At 44.0% G+C, this 16266-nt stretch overlaps 1 protein-coding gene across 1 annotated transcript in view; it reads left to right on the top strand.

The window, feature by feature from the left end:
- Positions 1 to 16266, top strand: part of ST8SIA6 (ST8 alpha-N-acetyl-neuraminide alpha-2,8-sialyltransferase 6) — a 119759-nt gene that overhangs the window by 45259 nt on the left and 58234 nt on the right. The window contains exon 3 of the mRNA XM_004578581.2: positions 14728 to 14817. Coding sequence (XP_004578638.2) covers positions 14728 to 14817 — 90 coding nt within the window. The remainder of the gene's footprint in view (positions 1 to 14727; positions 14818 to 16266) is intronic.

The raw sequence follows: 16266 nt of genomic DNA, 5'->3' as shown, positions 1-16266 counted from the left end.
CTTTATGGTTATGCTCTTTCTGGGGCTTCCACCTTGACTAGACCATATCCCCTTATTGACACCCAGCCTTGCACCTGCTGCCGATGGTTCAATTCTCCCTTTCCTGATGAGCAAGAAATAGATTGTACCACCCATTAAACTTTGTTCACTTTGGTTTGATTTTTATGCAATAAATTTCTAGAACTCAATAAGGAGCCTTTGAGATTTTTGAATCTGATGTTTTCTTGAAAATTATTTTGAAACATATAAAACGTAAAAATTAAGCAGTAGACTTACAGTGCATTAGAGAGTTTTCACTCTTAAATGACTAAACTTAGTTTGGAACTTCAGTTATGGTTCAGAAACTTAAATATTTGTAAAATATTTTTTAAAAACTGGTGGGGAATTTTTCCTCCAATTTTACATCAACCATGCACATTTTTCTTTTCAAATATTTATTTATTTAAAAGGCAGAGTGCTGGGCTGGGGTGAGGAGAATAGCTGGGACTGGGCCAGTCTGAAAACAGGAGCCGGAAACTTCACCTATTTTGCCAACATAGGTGGCAGGAACCCAAGTATTTGAGCCATCATCCTTAACTTCCCAGAAACTTTAGCAGGGATCTGGGTTGGAAGTGGAGTAACCAGAACTAGAACTGAACCTCAGTTATGTGTTGCTTGTGTTCCAAGCAGTGGCCTAATCTGCCAGGCTGTGCAACTATGCCTATCCCTGTTTGTTCTTTATAGTTACAATGAGTATGTGGCTTCTGAAAACCAACACAAGCCAATGTGTGGAAAAATGGTATTTTCTTTTTAAAGTTCTTATGTCTAATTTACTTAATTTTAGTGAAGAAGTGTTTAATTGCCAGAGAAAGTTGTTTGTTCCTGAGTTGGATGAACTTGCAAATTGTGAACCTAAAGCTAATACAAGTATGGCTGCTTAATGTGGGCACAACTGACATTTCCAGGGTTCCTGTTCTTAACTCTTTGCTGGAGATGGCCATCCTTCTGCTACCTCACAGTCTGCTTGCGTGGTGCCCATTCAGGGCGCATTTTCTGAGTCCAACCTGTGCACAAGTCAAGCTGAGATACCACTGTGTCCTCATTGTGGCGGAGCACCTGGGAGAAGGAGTTAAAGGCAATTGTGCTAAATGTCCTCAGTCACATTACCCTCCTCTTACATTATCATCTTTGTTATACTTTTTATCTGAAAAAAAACCCCACTTTTTATTAATGTACTGACTTGGCTCATTTTACTATTGTTATTTTCACATTGTCTCATTGCTTTTGCCATTAGTGCTTTGCTTCTGGGTGTGAAACAGCCCCGCATTTAGGGTTATTCCAGACTGTTCTGAAACAGACCATCAGATGTAAGAACCTGAACTTGAGACTTCTATGATGTTACTGGAAATGAGATTCTCAGGATGGCAGGTTTGGCATCACCTGGGAGCCTGTTAGATGTGCGCATTGCACGCGCCCCAACCTGCTGAACTGGAATCTACATTTTGATAACTTGCTAGGTGATTCACGAGCTCTCTGCAGGCACAGAGGCACTGCTTCCAGAGGCAGGCCAAGGTAATGTCTACACACTGTGGACTGCTACTCCTGGGTTCCTTTATTGGCATGTCTTCTTGTCTGGTCACTGAGTTATCACTGAGTTGAGACAATATTTCATAGGTTATCTCATAAATTTTGCACCCTGTTTATATTTGAGAATGCTGAAAGCATGGCCAGTTAGATAACTTTCTTAAGGCTAAAACATCTGGTATGTGACTGAGTAGAAGTTTGAACTATTGGCTGTTTGTCACCGAAATTTACCCTGTGGATCAGTGCAATCTGTTAGATTCAGAAGGGTTTCCAGTACTCTCACTCAAGGTGTTAAAAGATAAAACTATGTCTCTCACTCAGACATGAAAATGAACACATTTGAAAGGTTTTATTCAACTCATCAGTGAAGAAACTAGTAAGGTGTTTCAACCAGATCAATGTAGGAACCAGAGAATATATATATATGTAAAGATCAGAAATATTGCAAATTGAGGCAAAAAAAGTTCTCTTTGTGGAGCAAGAGAGCTGTGTCATTTACATACTTACAGATAAAAACCATTTTTTGCATTGCTGTTAAGTCCTCTGTAATTCATAGAACTATGCAATAGTCCTGATGTAATACATGCAAGATATTTAGGAAGACATACTGTGTTTAGCATATTGTAATAAGCATGGGGTCTACTATGGTAAGATTTGGCTGTGAAGGAGAGAGTGGGCTCAACTCCAGTTATAAGGATAAGTGAGATTTCATAGCTAAGACACAGAGTAGGGTCAGTGATACAAGCTGACAAAGAGGAAAAACCAGAACAAGGAACATTCTATGAAAGCCACCTGCCAGGATTCTTGCTGAAGCCAAGCCAGGGTGATCAGAATCTGCCTGGAGGATGGTGGGTTCTGAGGAATCAAGAGTGTAGGAACCCTGCAACAATTGGGCTCCCGAGGACATGTAAGCAGAAGGGGACTAGTTGAAGAAAGATCTGGTGAACCTGAATAGAGTAGATAATGGAATAGTTTTCTATTGAAGGATGATTTTTTTCTTGTAAGTGGAGATGAAATATTATAGTGATTAAGAACACAGAACCATGGTGTCTAGGTACAAAACTCCGTAATTAGACTGATTTGGGTTATATTATGTTGTTTAGTGCTACAGTGCCTTGGACCCAGTATGGCTTGTATTGTTCAGTGTGACGGGTGAAAGAGATGACTTGTGCTAAGTGTTTAAAATTACCTGACACTTAATGACCAGCCCATATATTTTGCAAATATGATCTCTCATAGCCAGAAGGGTGTATGACAAGTTTTGCACCAAAGAATATGGGCAAATGTTAAAAATATGCTGAGTATATCCAGAAATTGTAAATTCAAAGCATCCCAAAGAAATACTAAAACCATTTTGGTTGTGTAAAAGAACTACATTGGAGGCAGGTAGCAAACAACTTGGAAACATTTGAGCATGTGCAAATACCACCTTGACCACTCAAGTAAACTTGCACCAAGTCCCTAAGGATCTCACACTGGTGGGACAGTGCAGTAACACATAGATGCGCTACTACTTATTTGTTCCCAATCTACTCTTATTCCGCTCCTACTTTGCCAGACATGCCATTTCCTCTTTAGAATGCTACCTGCCCATCTGGAGTTTTTGTAAATTTCCATATCAGACCTGTCTTTTTGATAACGCTTGCGTCCACCTACTCAAGTAAATCTGACTTCCATGACTGCTTTAAAAGACTCACACCTAAGCCAGGTCCATCTGTAACCCTCCTTTGCCAGCAAACTACAGGATAGAGAGAAGCTGAAATTCAGAAGTAGAAGTATAGTAATTCTCCATTAGGTTCATTACTGTGCCCCTTCCTTTAATGGATATAGTAATGGGCAGTATAATGCTATTGGTGGGGGGAAATCATTATGCTTCAATAGATCTTGGAATTTTTTAGCTGCCACACCTTTGAGATTTTTGGTTCTGATCCTGTGGGAGCTGTTTGACACCCTAAGTTGTAGAAAACTGATGGCACTGCAAAATAATTCTTGTCCATATGCAAATTTCATTCATCTGGTAGAAAGCATATTGACCTTCTTGCACCTCCCCAACAAATTTTATCTTCATTTTCATGTTCTTTTCATTGCTCCTGATCTGTAAACATGCTGTGCTTTATATACTTCCTTAAACTGCATTCCGAGCAAAATAAAATCTTTAACACGTACTGATTTTATATGCATGATTTTACATGTTTGGAAACTGTTTGAAAATAATGGGAGCAAGAATGCAAGATATAACTAATTGAATAGTAAATAGCTGGCTAAGAAATCTTCATCAGGGGTGACCAAAGGCACATAAAAGCCACATAACTAGTGGCTATCTACAGAATTTTTGCACTTTAAGCTGTCTGCAGTATTCATATATAAAAAGTGAGGTTCTGTGTAGTGCTTTAAACAGCAATGCCTATACTTTAAGTTAAATAATAGTTGCAAAAACACAGATGCATGGTGTTTTGATTTCGTATGGTCACGATAAATGGCTGGCTTTGTTTTGACAAACTGAGATTGTCAACTGTGTGCTCTGAGGCAGTGGGGATGTGGTCTTGCTTGCTGTGTTATCTCCAATACCTGGCATCTTCTCTGGCATGTGACATGGGCTCCACAGATAGCTGACAAACGCCCGAGTGAAGAGGCAGTCCAGGATCTGCCTCTCATCTTCCAGGTACCAAGACCTGACTTCATCAGTTCCTGGATATAATGGATGTTTGAAGGCAGACTTTCATCAGCCAAGCTCAGAAGAGAATGATTTATAGCCCAGAATATTACTTTGTCAATGAGAGAGACTAACAAGCTGTGCAGTGGGCTGAGGTGATTGCCTTTCCCCTTTAGGAATGCTGCAAAAGAGGGCTACTTCTCTGTTCTGTACCCGATCCTGGTTGTCAGATCTACCAGTGGTTGTTATGAACTGGCCCAGCCTGGCCCAGCCTGGCCCACCGCCATACCTGAGCTACATGTATGCTGGCAAGTGCTGTAACATGGTCTGCTCTGGGCTGCTCCTTGCTTTGTTTTTTGAGCCTACCTACAGGAACTGCACCCTGACAAAGGAGTTCCCCAAGCTCCTCTATTGGGTCTCCTTTCAGTGGCAGGTCTTGTACATACTGGTGGGCCCTTGGCCCAGGCTGACTTAGTCCACCTCCTGTCCTAGCTCAACTGGCCTGTACCAAGCCTGGTTCTTATTAATGGGTGTTACAGGCCAGCCAATCCTGGTTCACACTCTGATGCAGCTCTCATGTGGCTCAGTAGGAGCAGAAACCTAGCCCAGTCCATCCTACATCCACTCAGGCTCTCAAGAGCACCAGTGGTTGCTAGATTCTAGCCCAGTCTGGCATATCCCAGACCCTGTCCACACTCATACCTAAAGAGACTGCAGCCATGTCCAGCCCAGACTATCACTCCTTCTGGCCCTTGCATTCACCAGTGGGAAGTACAACCTAGCCAGGGTGTTCCCTTAGCTCCACAATCAGGCCTGTTCTCAGCCCCAGTTCTTGCACATGCTTTGCTGTGACCCAGCTCTGCATAGCCCATCCCCTGCCTTAACCTTTGCTATTGGACGCTGCAGCTTGACCTGACCCAGCCCATCCTCAGTCCCAACTCTCGTTAGTGAATGCTATAGCCTGACCTTGCCCAGTCTGCTCCCATCCGTGACTCATGCAAACCAGCAGGTGTGATAGCCTCGTCTGACATGCCCCACATTCCAGCCTAGATCCTGCACTTGCCAGTGAGCTAAGGTTGGCTTGGTCCTGCCCAATCCACCCCACACACGTGTGAGCAGGTAGCTCTACCCTGCCCAGTCTGACCAACACCCAGGCCTGAATCACATGCTTACCTGTGGGAGCAGTGACACATCAGGGGAGTTTCCCAAGTTCTCCCACCAGACCCACTCCCAGACCCTTATCTCATCCATGCCAGTGGGTGCTAGACCCTTACCAGTCATAAGCTATCCCCTCTGTCCTGCATATGTATGAGTGGTGGATGTTGTGGCCCAGCCTGCCCCACATCACATTGCTGGGTGTGTCTGCGGGTGCTATAGCCTGGAACAATCTAGCCTGTACTCAACCTCAGTATTCATGAATGTCTGGGGTTCCATGGTCATGCCTACCTCAGCCTGTCACCACCCCCAGCACCCAAGCAGACCAGCTAAAATTGCAGATCATAGGGGTGGGCCCACACACCCCCACAGATCTGCCTCCAGACCTAGTTCTCTTGCATGCTGGTTAGTGCCATGGCCCAGCTTAACATTACCTGTCCCCTGTTTCGACTCTTGTTGGCAAGTATTGTAATCTAGCCCTGCCCCAACTTTAGTGTGCACCGGTGAGTGGTATTTGGCATTGGTCAATACTAACTACCCCAGCTCTGGTATCCCTGAAGGGCTGGTGTTTCAGTCTGAACCTTAAATGTCCTTACATTCCTGCTGAAGTTCCCACCACCAGGTGGCCCAGGCACCAGTGGCGTCAGATGAAGCCCTAAGGCCGCCTCCAGGTTGACTTTTGGTATTCTATCACAGGGGTGTGCTGCTGATGGTCCTGATGCTGTGCTGGCTCTGAATACTCTCTTCCCTGGAATGAGAAAGTATCAGAAATGTGTAGAGACATTTCATTTTGAGGGTTTTCCATGTTTTGCAAATAGTCCCTGTCAACATATTCATTCTTCAGAAAGAAGACAATAGATTTGATTTCAGGTCTGCCACCATAATGTAGTAGGTAATCCACGCCTGTAGCACTGGCATCTCAAATGAGCACTGGTTTGTATTATGGCTGTTCCACTTCATATGCAGCTCCCTGCTTATGGTCTAGAAAGCAGTAGAGGATGGTCCAAGGTCTTGGGTCCTTTCTGCCCATGTGGGAGACCTGGAGGAAGCTCCTGGCTCCTAGTTTCAGGTTGGTTCAGCTCTGGCCCAAGAGCCATTTGTGGAATGAACCAGAAGATCTCTCTTTCTCTCTCCTCCTCTCTCTGTATCCCTGCTGTGCAACTCTGCTTTTAAATAAAAAGAAATCTTTAAGATACCAGACTTAATTTCAAACTTTGCATTTAGACTCACAATAAAATGGTGTCCTTTATATGATCATCATTAACAAAATTTGACTGTTCTTGAAACCTCTTAGTCATCTATATGCAGTTTATACTTTGGGATATTTTGTGTAGCAAGGGAACTAACTATATAATTCCATTAACTATAAATGATATTCAAAAAATGACATTAATTATCTGTTTTAAAGATCCCTGTGAATGCTAAGTATTGATGATATTACTTAGAGATTGGGAACTTATTTCCTTGGGATGAATTCTTTCTTCATCAGACACTCAATTTTTCTTGTTTTGCAGTAGCCCTTGTAGTCTGTAAACTTCTTCTCTCTGTGAAATCTTGCCAGATGCTTTTGTAAAATAATCTCTTCCAGCTCAAGAATGACTTATAAAGAGAATTTTTAAAAAGCACATTAGCCACATAGATAACAATGATAGCAGAAATATTTGTCTTTGTGTATCTTTTCCTCCTAATCTTATTAAGGATTTTTTCCCCCTCCTGACACTGAAGTGATAAAAATGTGCCTGAAGGCTTGGTTTCCTGTACCGAACAAATAAATCCTATGATTAAATAATAAAAGCAGGCAGAATCCTTAATATAAAACTTGGCAAGGAATGGAAAAAGAGACAGTTGCACTATTTGATGTTAGCGAATTGTCAGTTAAAGATAGGACTGAATTCATTCGTGAGGGCCAGATTCTGGATGGCTTTGTATGAGGTTACCTCGAAAAGTTCATAGAGAGGTCATTGTGATAGCAGAGTAAGTCTCTGCCTGCAACACTGCTACACCATATTGGCACAGGTTCGAGTGCCAACTTCCTAGCTAGTTCCCTGCTGATGCAGCTGAGAAATCAATGGAAGATGGTCCAAGTGCTTGGGCTCCTGCATCCATGTGGGTGTCCCAGAAGAGTTTCCCGGCTCCTGGTCCATCCAGCTTCCTGCTAATGTAGCCTGGGTGGCAGCAAATGATGGCTCCCCATGTGAAAGGCATGACTGGCCCCTGACTTTTGTCTGGCTGTTATGGCATCTGGGGAATGAACCAGCAGAAGGCATATATCTCTTCCTCTGCCACATATTCTCCCGATTGTTCACATAAACAACAATAAATACACTTCAAGCAAGAAGTGTTTTCACCAGTGAATGGTAAGGAATTAGACATTTTCAAGAAGAATCAGAATTGAGAGTAACATGCTTGCTATTTTGAGTCCACTAGAGGCTGACCCCAAGGTTTTTGATTAGTAGAGATGCCTTGGTAGAGCTGCCTGAATCCTGTTGTCTTTCCCTATACCAAGCTGTTCAGACTGTACCTGAATCTAGGTTCAGGGTGGTCCTTATCCACTCAATACCTGAAAGCCAGCCCCCACCCCAGTGGCAGCCGTGCTTCCTTGACCATAGCAGATTCTCCTTTTGAGAATAGGCCAATGCAACCATATGCCCAGCACTCCCTTCCTGGGGTTATAAGCCAGCCTACTAGTGTCCCATGGCAGTGGCAGTCTCTTGTCACATCAGGTAGTCTTTGCAATTCCTACTTTCATCTGCAGCAGCTTTCCTGTGTCTCCTTTGATGTGTCAGAGAGATGTCCTTGAGCCACAAGTCAAATGACAGCCTGGTGCCTTCATTTGCCATGAGCGTTGGTCTCTCAAATAGGATTTTCCACAGGTGAATTCCTCCCTTAACACACTGAGACAGTTTCTTCTTTCCCTCTTTCCAGAGCAATTTTGAATGGCTTTAGAGACATAGGAAGAAAGCTGTTTGAGTGAAGAGGGGATGGAAGAGGCACAGAAAAGAAAGAGCCTAAAGCTTTCACCTCTGTGACTTGTTGCAGGTGTGAGAAGTTTCTGATCCCTGTGGTCATAGAGACTGATTCTGGGAAAGGCTGCCAGTGTTGGGTTTAAGAGAATAGGAATGTGATCTTTACTAGTGACATTTTTATACATATCCTGTTTGATCCTTATGACTATTTTCTCAGGAAGAGATTTTAGAAAGGATACCCATAGGCTCAAAGTCCAGAGTAGAGCTTCAATTCCCAGGCCTCATGGCACTCCCAAGACCTCCCACCCCCCGCTGACCCTTTTTCCACCTGTTGCATTCTGTCATCTCTACTTTTACCCCAATGTTCCCATTTACCTTCCATGTATCTTGTGTGATTTTGAGATGGGCAAACTTGTTCTGCATTTTTATTAAGAAAAACAGTCTGCAGTTTAAGGAATGGTGTGTGAGATGTGATGCTACCGGTGCTTGCTTTTCACAGTTTCACAATTCAGTATTGCAGAGCCATCATGATTCAAAGCAGTGCTAGCTTGGTAATTCACTTCATTAACGCTGCTGCCTGAATAAAATACACAGCAAATGAGAAATAAACAAATCCTTGGAAGGTGCGATAATACATTCAGGTAGCAGAGGAGGTGAAGTAGGTAGGCAGAAAAAGAGGGAGGCAGGGAGGACGTTGCAGGGGAGAAAAATCATCTCAGGATTAAGAGGGATTTTGTAAGCCCATCTGTACTTTGCACCTAGTGTCTTTGGGAAGCATTTTGGAGAAATATTGGAGAGTTAATTATGAATCTTTTGTGGTTGTATCTTTACCTTTTCACCTCCTCCCGTTGTCTTCCACATCCAATTTATTTTGAAGACCTGTCAGTCTTTCCTCCAGATGACAGATGCAGGTGTGGTGCCGTCTCCGATCTCCAGCACCCCTGTCTGCAGACAGAGAGGGGAGTCTTGGGCATACAGGAGAATTCCTCATTGCTGATTCCCACTTTGTAGTCAGGTGGGCATGTGACGGGTCTTTCCTGGTGACATGTTTTATCTGTGGATCAAAACATTCAAAGTTAGAGTGAGACTTCTGGCCCTTTGTTCTGCCACAGCAGTTATGGTAGCAGATTGTTGAAATAAAGGTACCTCCAGACTGAAGTAATAAGAGTTCCTGTGTCAGTGAGGTTTTCCAGAGAAATGCACTCAAAAGAATGAATATATATATACATACATACACATACCTGTGTGTGTGTGTGTACATATGTCACATACCCTACTTCTGTGCTTGGCATTCAGATCTTTGGAATATTTGCATTTCCCACATAATGAGATATTTAGAGTAGAGAACTCAATCTAACTAGAAAACTGATTTATGTTTCAAATACACCTTACGCACATAATGGCTTTTTTGTACAGTCTCTTTAGTGATTTTATGCATGAAAAAAGCCTCATAATACCAAATTTTCCACTTGCGGCATCATGTCAGCTCTCAAAAAGTTCTTGATTTTGGAGCATTTCAGATTTTGGGTTTTCGGATTTGAGGCATTCAAGCTGTGTACAGAGAGATTTCTAATGATGCAGGGAAGTCTCTTGATCTGCTGTCTGTATGCTGGAAAACCAGGAAGGCTGGCAGTGTAACTCAGGAGCAGCTGGTGCTCACTCAAGTTCTAAGGCCCCAAATAAGGAATGCCAGTAATGAGGGCCAGAGACCTGGTTCTAGAAGGGGGAGCAGGTTCTCCCTTCCTCTGCTTCCTTGCTTTGTTCTGGGCCTCAGCAGATTGTTTGGGACCTACCTGCAGCAGAGAAGGTGGCTCTTCTTAGTCTGCCTGGTCAGAAGCTAATTTCTTGTGGAAACATTCTCACAGGCATAACTTGCTATCTGAGCATCTTTTGTACCAGTTAGGTTGACAGGTAAAATTAACTATCACAATCCCTGAACTGCATGGGACACAGTTTAGAAGGCAGACATACAGTGGGCACTTCATGGGCAAGAAACCAACTTTTGATTGAAAAGCAATGAAGGACAAACTATTTTATCATTCATAATAAAAAACGTTTTACCGATGATATACTATTAAGATTCTGTGACGTATTATCTTCCAGTTGCAATACAAAATTACTGAGGTGCATCAATTGAATCAAAAACATTAAATAAATAAAAGAAAAGCTGTTGTTATCACATCATAGTCTATTCTGTTCTAACTAGTACAGTAAATTGTCATCCTGGACTCTTATACCAGCTTCCTAACTTTCCCACTCCTCTGGATTCATTTCTCAGCAAAGTGGTCTTAGTGAACTTCTTTGCTTTAAAATTCTAAAGGCATTTTTTAATGTGTGAAAGAGAGACAGACATGGAATGAGGGGAAGAAAGAGAGAGAGCGAGCGAGCTTTCATGCATCAATTCACTTTCCAAATGCATGTAATAGCCAGGACTGGACCAGGCTAGAGCCAAAGCCCGTAATTCTGGGTCAGTCGTGTGGCTGTAGGGACTCAAGCCTCCCAGGGTGGGGATTAACAAGAGTAGCTGGGAATCAAACTGGCATTCCAGTATGAGATGTGGACAACCCCACGTAATGACTTCAGCTGCTCTGCTGAATTCCCTTCCCCCAAGTGGTAGAGAATTGGTGGCACGCCTCTAATCAAGTCACTGGTTGATGGTCTGTGGGCTTCCCAGACAGTGTGTGCACTGGTTGAACTTTTTTTATTTTTTATTTTTATTTTTTCCCTCATTCTGTGTTTTTCTTTTTACAATCTGCATAGTTAATTAGGGCACAAAGGTTCAAGGGCTACAGGAAAGTGGGTAAGACTATTATTTCCTTTTTTTTTCTGTATCTGAGGTAAAGGGGGAGATAAAGGGAGATGACCCACTCATCCTCCCGCCCATCCCAGGTCCCCAGTATGGGGCATGCTCCAAGGGTCTTGCTCAAGTGGTTTTGATAGTTCAACAGTTATGAATTGCTGCCAGTCTCGCCATTCCAAGCACAATGAAGTTGCTGTAGAATCCACTCACTGACATAGTCCTCCTTAGAGTCTCCATTTGCCCAGTTTTTCACTGCCAACATATTAGTTGATTGATTTGTTCTGTCCCCTGTTGTGGTGCCAAGTATCTTCTGCAGGTTCCAATAGACTGCTGTATCCTGGTTATGCTCTCCACTGCTCCATCTGCTCCACTGCTCCATCTGAGCCTCTCAGGAGGCTCGGCTCTGACATTTGCACTCCAGGCAGACCATGGAACCTGCACTTCTCTTCATGGTTAGGGTTCTGAGTTAAGCAGTTCGATTGGGGAAATCCTCAAAGAAACTTTGTCTGAGTTGATCCCAGATCAGATTCCTGTGTGTACGTGCAACTACAGGGCCCGGCACAGTCCATCGCCCCGTATCAGCTGGTGGTTGCAATTGCTAGGTCAGTTCTGTTTCCAGCCCTGTCTTCCACTGGAACCAATGGGTGTTGCAATCCAGCCTGATTCTGTGCAGGACACACTCGGCCCTCACATAAAGCAGTGGAAGTTGCAGCCCAGTCAGAGCAACTCACAATAACCCCCACCAGGCCTGCCCTCTGCCTTGGTTCCTGTGCTTGCCAGCATGTGCAGCAGACTAGTTCAGTCTGTCCCACATTCCATTCAGCTCTCATACATGTCAAGGGGCATTGAAGCCTAGTTCAACCAACTCCACTATCCAACCCACACACATGCTGGTGGGTGCCGTTCTGTCCAGCTACCCCTGCCCCAGTCCTGGTTTTCATGTTCTCCAGTGGGAGTGGTAACCCAAGAGGAAGGTGCTCACTATACAGTTACATATTATTATCTTATATTGGAAAGTCAGATATATAGAGAGGAAGAGAGACAGAGAGGAAGATCTTCTATCTGATGATTCACTCCCAAGTGATCGCAATGGTCGGTGCTGCGCTGAACCGGAGCCAGGAGCCAGGAGCTTCTTCTGGGTCTCCCACGCAGGTGCAGTGTCCCTATGCATTGGGCTGTCCTCGACTGCTTTCCTAGGCCACAAGCAGGGAGTTGGATGGGAAGTGGGGCCGCCGGGATTAGAACCAGCGCCCATATAGGATCCTGGCGCATTCAAGGCAAGGACTTTAGCCGCTATGCTGTCACTCTGGGCCCACTGGTTGAGCTTATAAAAACACACACCAGGCAAAGGCATTTGGTGTGGCAGTTGAGAAGCCACCTGGGATGCTGTGACCATTGTACTTGTGTGAAAGACCTGGCTCCATTCCCAGTTTCATTTTCTTTCTGATGTGCAGCCTGGAAAGCAGCAGATGGTAGTTCAAGTCCTCAGGGTCCTTGCCTATCTCTCTACCTTCTTACCCAGCCCCCACCACACCTACCATGGCAAACCTAGTTTGAGTTGCAGATTCCTGGTTTTGACGTAGTCCAGTTCTGGATATTTCAGGAATTTGGGGAGTGAACCAATGGAGAGAAAGATCTCTGTTTCTCTGCCTTTCAGATGAAACACTTTTTTAAAAAAGATTTATTTATTTTTATTGGAAAGGTGGATATACAGAGAGGAGGAGAGAGAGGAAGATCTTCCGTCCGAATGTTCACTCCCCAAGCAGTCACAACGGCTGGAGCTGAGCCAATCCGAAGCCAGTAGCCAGGAACTTCTTCTGGGTCTCCCATGCAGGTGCAGGGTCCCAAGGCTTTGGGCCTTCCTTGACTGCTTTCCCAGGCCACATGCAAGGAGTTGGATGGGAATTGGGGCCGCCGGGATTAGAACCAGCGCTCATATAAGATCCTGGTGTGTTCAAAGTGAGGACTTTAGCTGCTACTCTATTGCACCAGGGCCTAAATGAAACTTTCATGTGCCTTCATTATTGGAGTAATGTGTTTTCCCAAGCCTGTGCGCTTAGACTCTTGAGTACCCCTCCAAATCCTTTGTAGCACTCTCCTCATTTCAGTTCCTTAAACATTCCAGGCTGCTGCCAGCTGAGTCCTTTGCACACTGGGCTTGTCATGGGGATCCCCACCTAAGTGACTGTCTCATAGAGGTCTTCCCAACCCTAGGTGTGTACAGGAACCTTTGGTACTCACTTCCATGCCTAGCCAGTCTGTCTCAGTTATGCTGATTACAGTTGACAGTTCTGCAAGGGTACTTCACAAAGTTCTTGGAAAATGGAATTAAAAGGGCCTATGTGTGTTTCTCCACCTCTGTGTCCTAGTCATCCTATATTTGGCCTCAAGCCCATATAACATCCTAAAGCAAATGCTTTTAAGATTAAATAAGTGGGGGCTGGTGCTGTAGTATAGTAGGTTAAGTTTCGTTTGTGGTACCAGCCTCCTGTACAACATCTGGTTCATGCTTTGGCTGCTCCACTTCCAACCCAGCTCTCTGTTTCTAGCATGGGACAGCAGTGAAGGACGGCTCAAGTCCTTGGACCCCTGTACCTATGTGGGAGATGTGGGAGGAGCTCCTAACTCCTGGCTTTGGAACAGCCTAGCTTTTGCTGTCACAGCCATTTGGGAAGTGAACCGACAGATGGAAGATCTCTTTCTGTCTCTCTCTCTCTGTAACTCTTCCTTTCAAATAAAGATAAAATAATTCTTTTAGAATAAAAATTTCTTTCTTTTTGTGGATCTGCCTTTCCAATAAAAAATAAATCTTAATAAAAATATGAGTTTAAATAAGTGTGTTAATAGTTGTCACAGTTATTTATATATTTCTAACTTGTTAGAAACGTGACAGTTGATTTTCTTTTTCAGCAGCACTGTGTCTGAGGCCTAGGGCCAAGTGCCTTTGGTAGGATGCGTGTCTCATACAATAGTGGTATGAAGTAACAACTCCATCCTCACTTTAGATAAAGATGTGGATATGTATGCCTGGCGTGGTTCAGTAACAGCCGGTGTCTGTGAGGCCTGACTCCATGACTCATGTCCTTAACCTGCCTTTTGGTTTAGATGGGTTCTGCTTCCAGTTTTCTGAGAAAGCATTGTCAGGTGCTTAAGGAACACAATGATGATAATGAGAGGCAGGTTTACCCAGGGTTCCCTAGGGAGAGAACTATTGATCTCTTATGTTTGCAAACTTTTCACTTACAAAAGTAAAGGCTCTTTACATGCACAGTCATTAAAGCTGTGCAAGAAACTGTTCATTGTGAAAGTCTAACCTCAGAATATGAAAATTTGGAAGGAGTTTTCAATATAGAATTCCTTTTCTTTGACTACATTGTGTGTGTGTGTGTGTGCATGCGCGCACGTGAATGTGAATTTAGACCTGTCAGAGGTGAACATATCAATTTCCTTTTCCATGGAGAAATCCAATAATGGAATGGAAATCAGACTTCATTTGGATACCCGTTTTATCAGTTAAATCTGGTCTTTGTTACCAATATCTCATAAGTTCTCATTTTAAAACATGTTTTTTTAATCTCCTCTTGAAACAGCACAGAGCTGGCAGAGCAGTCACCTCAGCTGACAAAGAGATGCAGCAACCTGCAGGACGGCTTGCAGGCTTTACCTGACAGAAGCAAAGGGTGAGTTTCACTCAGCACATTTAATTTAAAAGAAGTGTCTTATATTCAAAATGTTTTTGCAGCATCTTTACAATCATTGGCAAAATCAGATGTTTTTTATTCTAAAGGCCTGACCTGGAGCTGAGCAAAGTTCATGTGAATGAGGAGGATGGACAGAGTGGACACCAGAGAGCAGGGCTACACTCCGATCATGGCACTCGTTGTATCTGTCCTTCAATCCACATTTATCTTTTTTTTTTTAAGATTTATTTATTTTTATTGCAAAGTCAGATATACAGAGAGGAAGAGAGACATTTGTCTTTTAACAATATTTATTTATTTGAAAGCATTACACAGAGGTGAGGTGGCTGTAGGGGGTGGAGAGAGAGAGTCATCTTCCATGTGTTGGTTTGGTACCCAAATGCTGAGCTAGGTTGAATCCTCCTCATCTCCCACATGGGTGCAGGGACCCAAGCATTTGGGCCATCCTCCTCTGTATTCCTAGGTGCATGAGTAGGGTGCTGGATTGGAGGTGGAGCAGCCAGGACTCAGGGCAGCGCCCATATGGGATGCTGGCATCATAGATGGCAGCTTAACACACTGTGCCACAGAGTTGGCTCCTCAATTCATGTTCATTAAAACATATTTAATGACAGGCATTTCATAGTGGTTTAGGTGTCACTTGGGGCCCCCACATCCCAAATCAAAGTCTCTCACTGAGTCCCAGCTACTCGGCTTCCAACCCAACCTCCTGCTAGTGTGCATCGAAATAGCCAAAGGGCCTGCATCACTGCCACCTGTGTGTGAGACCGGGCTTGAGTTCTGGGCTTCACCTGGTGCAGTGCTGGCTAGTTCAGGTATTTGGGAAGTGAGCCAACAGGTATAAGCGCTTACTCTCCCTTTCCTTCTTCCTCTCTCTCCCTCCCTGTTCTGTTCCTCGATCCCTCTCTCTCTCTCCCTTTTTCCCTCCCTCTCACTAATCCTCTCTCCCCTTCTCCCCTCCCTCCTCTGTCTCTCTCTGCTCTCTCTCTCTCTCTAGTGCACTCTTGCTCTCTCCTTGTTTCTCTACCTTTCAAATCAATAAAAATACATAATTTTTAAAAATAAAATCATAATGTGGCTTTCCTGGCTGACCTTCTGCAGGCTCTCAGTCCTTTCAGAGACTTCCAATCATGTTCTGGATCCTATCCTGAGACAGTGTACTTTTGCATGAAACTTTGCCTGTGATTTTTGAAGGCTCATGGGCCTACCCCGGTTGCAGCTGTGGCTCTCCGCCACAGCCCTTGCCCGGCTTAAAATCTGGTGTGTTCCTGAGTCCACTACATTCTCTCCTGCCACCGGTGGAAGAGGAAGTCCGAAATCTCCATGCTTCTTGCACTTGTGGCCTAGCAGTACTGGGTGAAGGATGTGCGCGGGGGGAGAAGAAGAGGGGAACATGTGGTTGTAATTTCTTGCAAATGAAGTAACAGT

The sequence above is a fragment of the Ochotona princeps genome, chromosome 10, assembly GCF_030435755.1.
Source record: "Ochotona princeps isolate mOchPri1 chromosome 10, mOchPri1.hap1, whole genome shotgun sequence".
In the NCBI taxonomy this organism is placed as follows: domain Eukaryota; kingdom Metazoa; phylum Chordata; class Mammalia; order Lagomorpha; family Ochotonidae; genus Ochotona; species Ochotona princeps.
The sequence above is the reverse complement of the archived record's forward strand: the minus strand, read 5'-3'. Positions and strand labels throughout refer to the sequence as shown.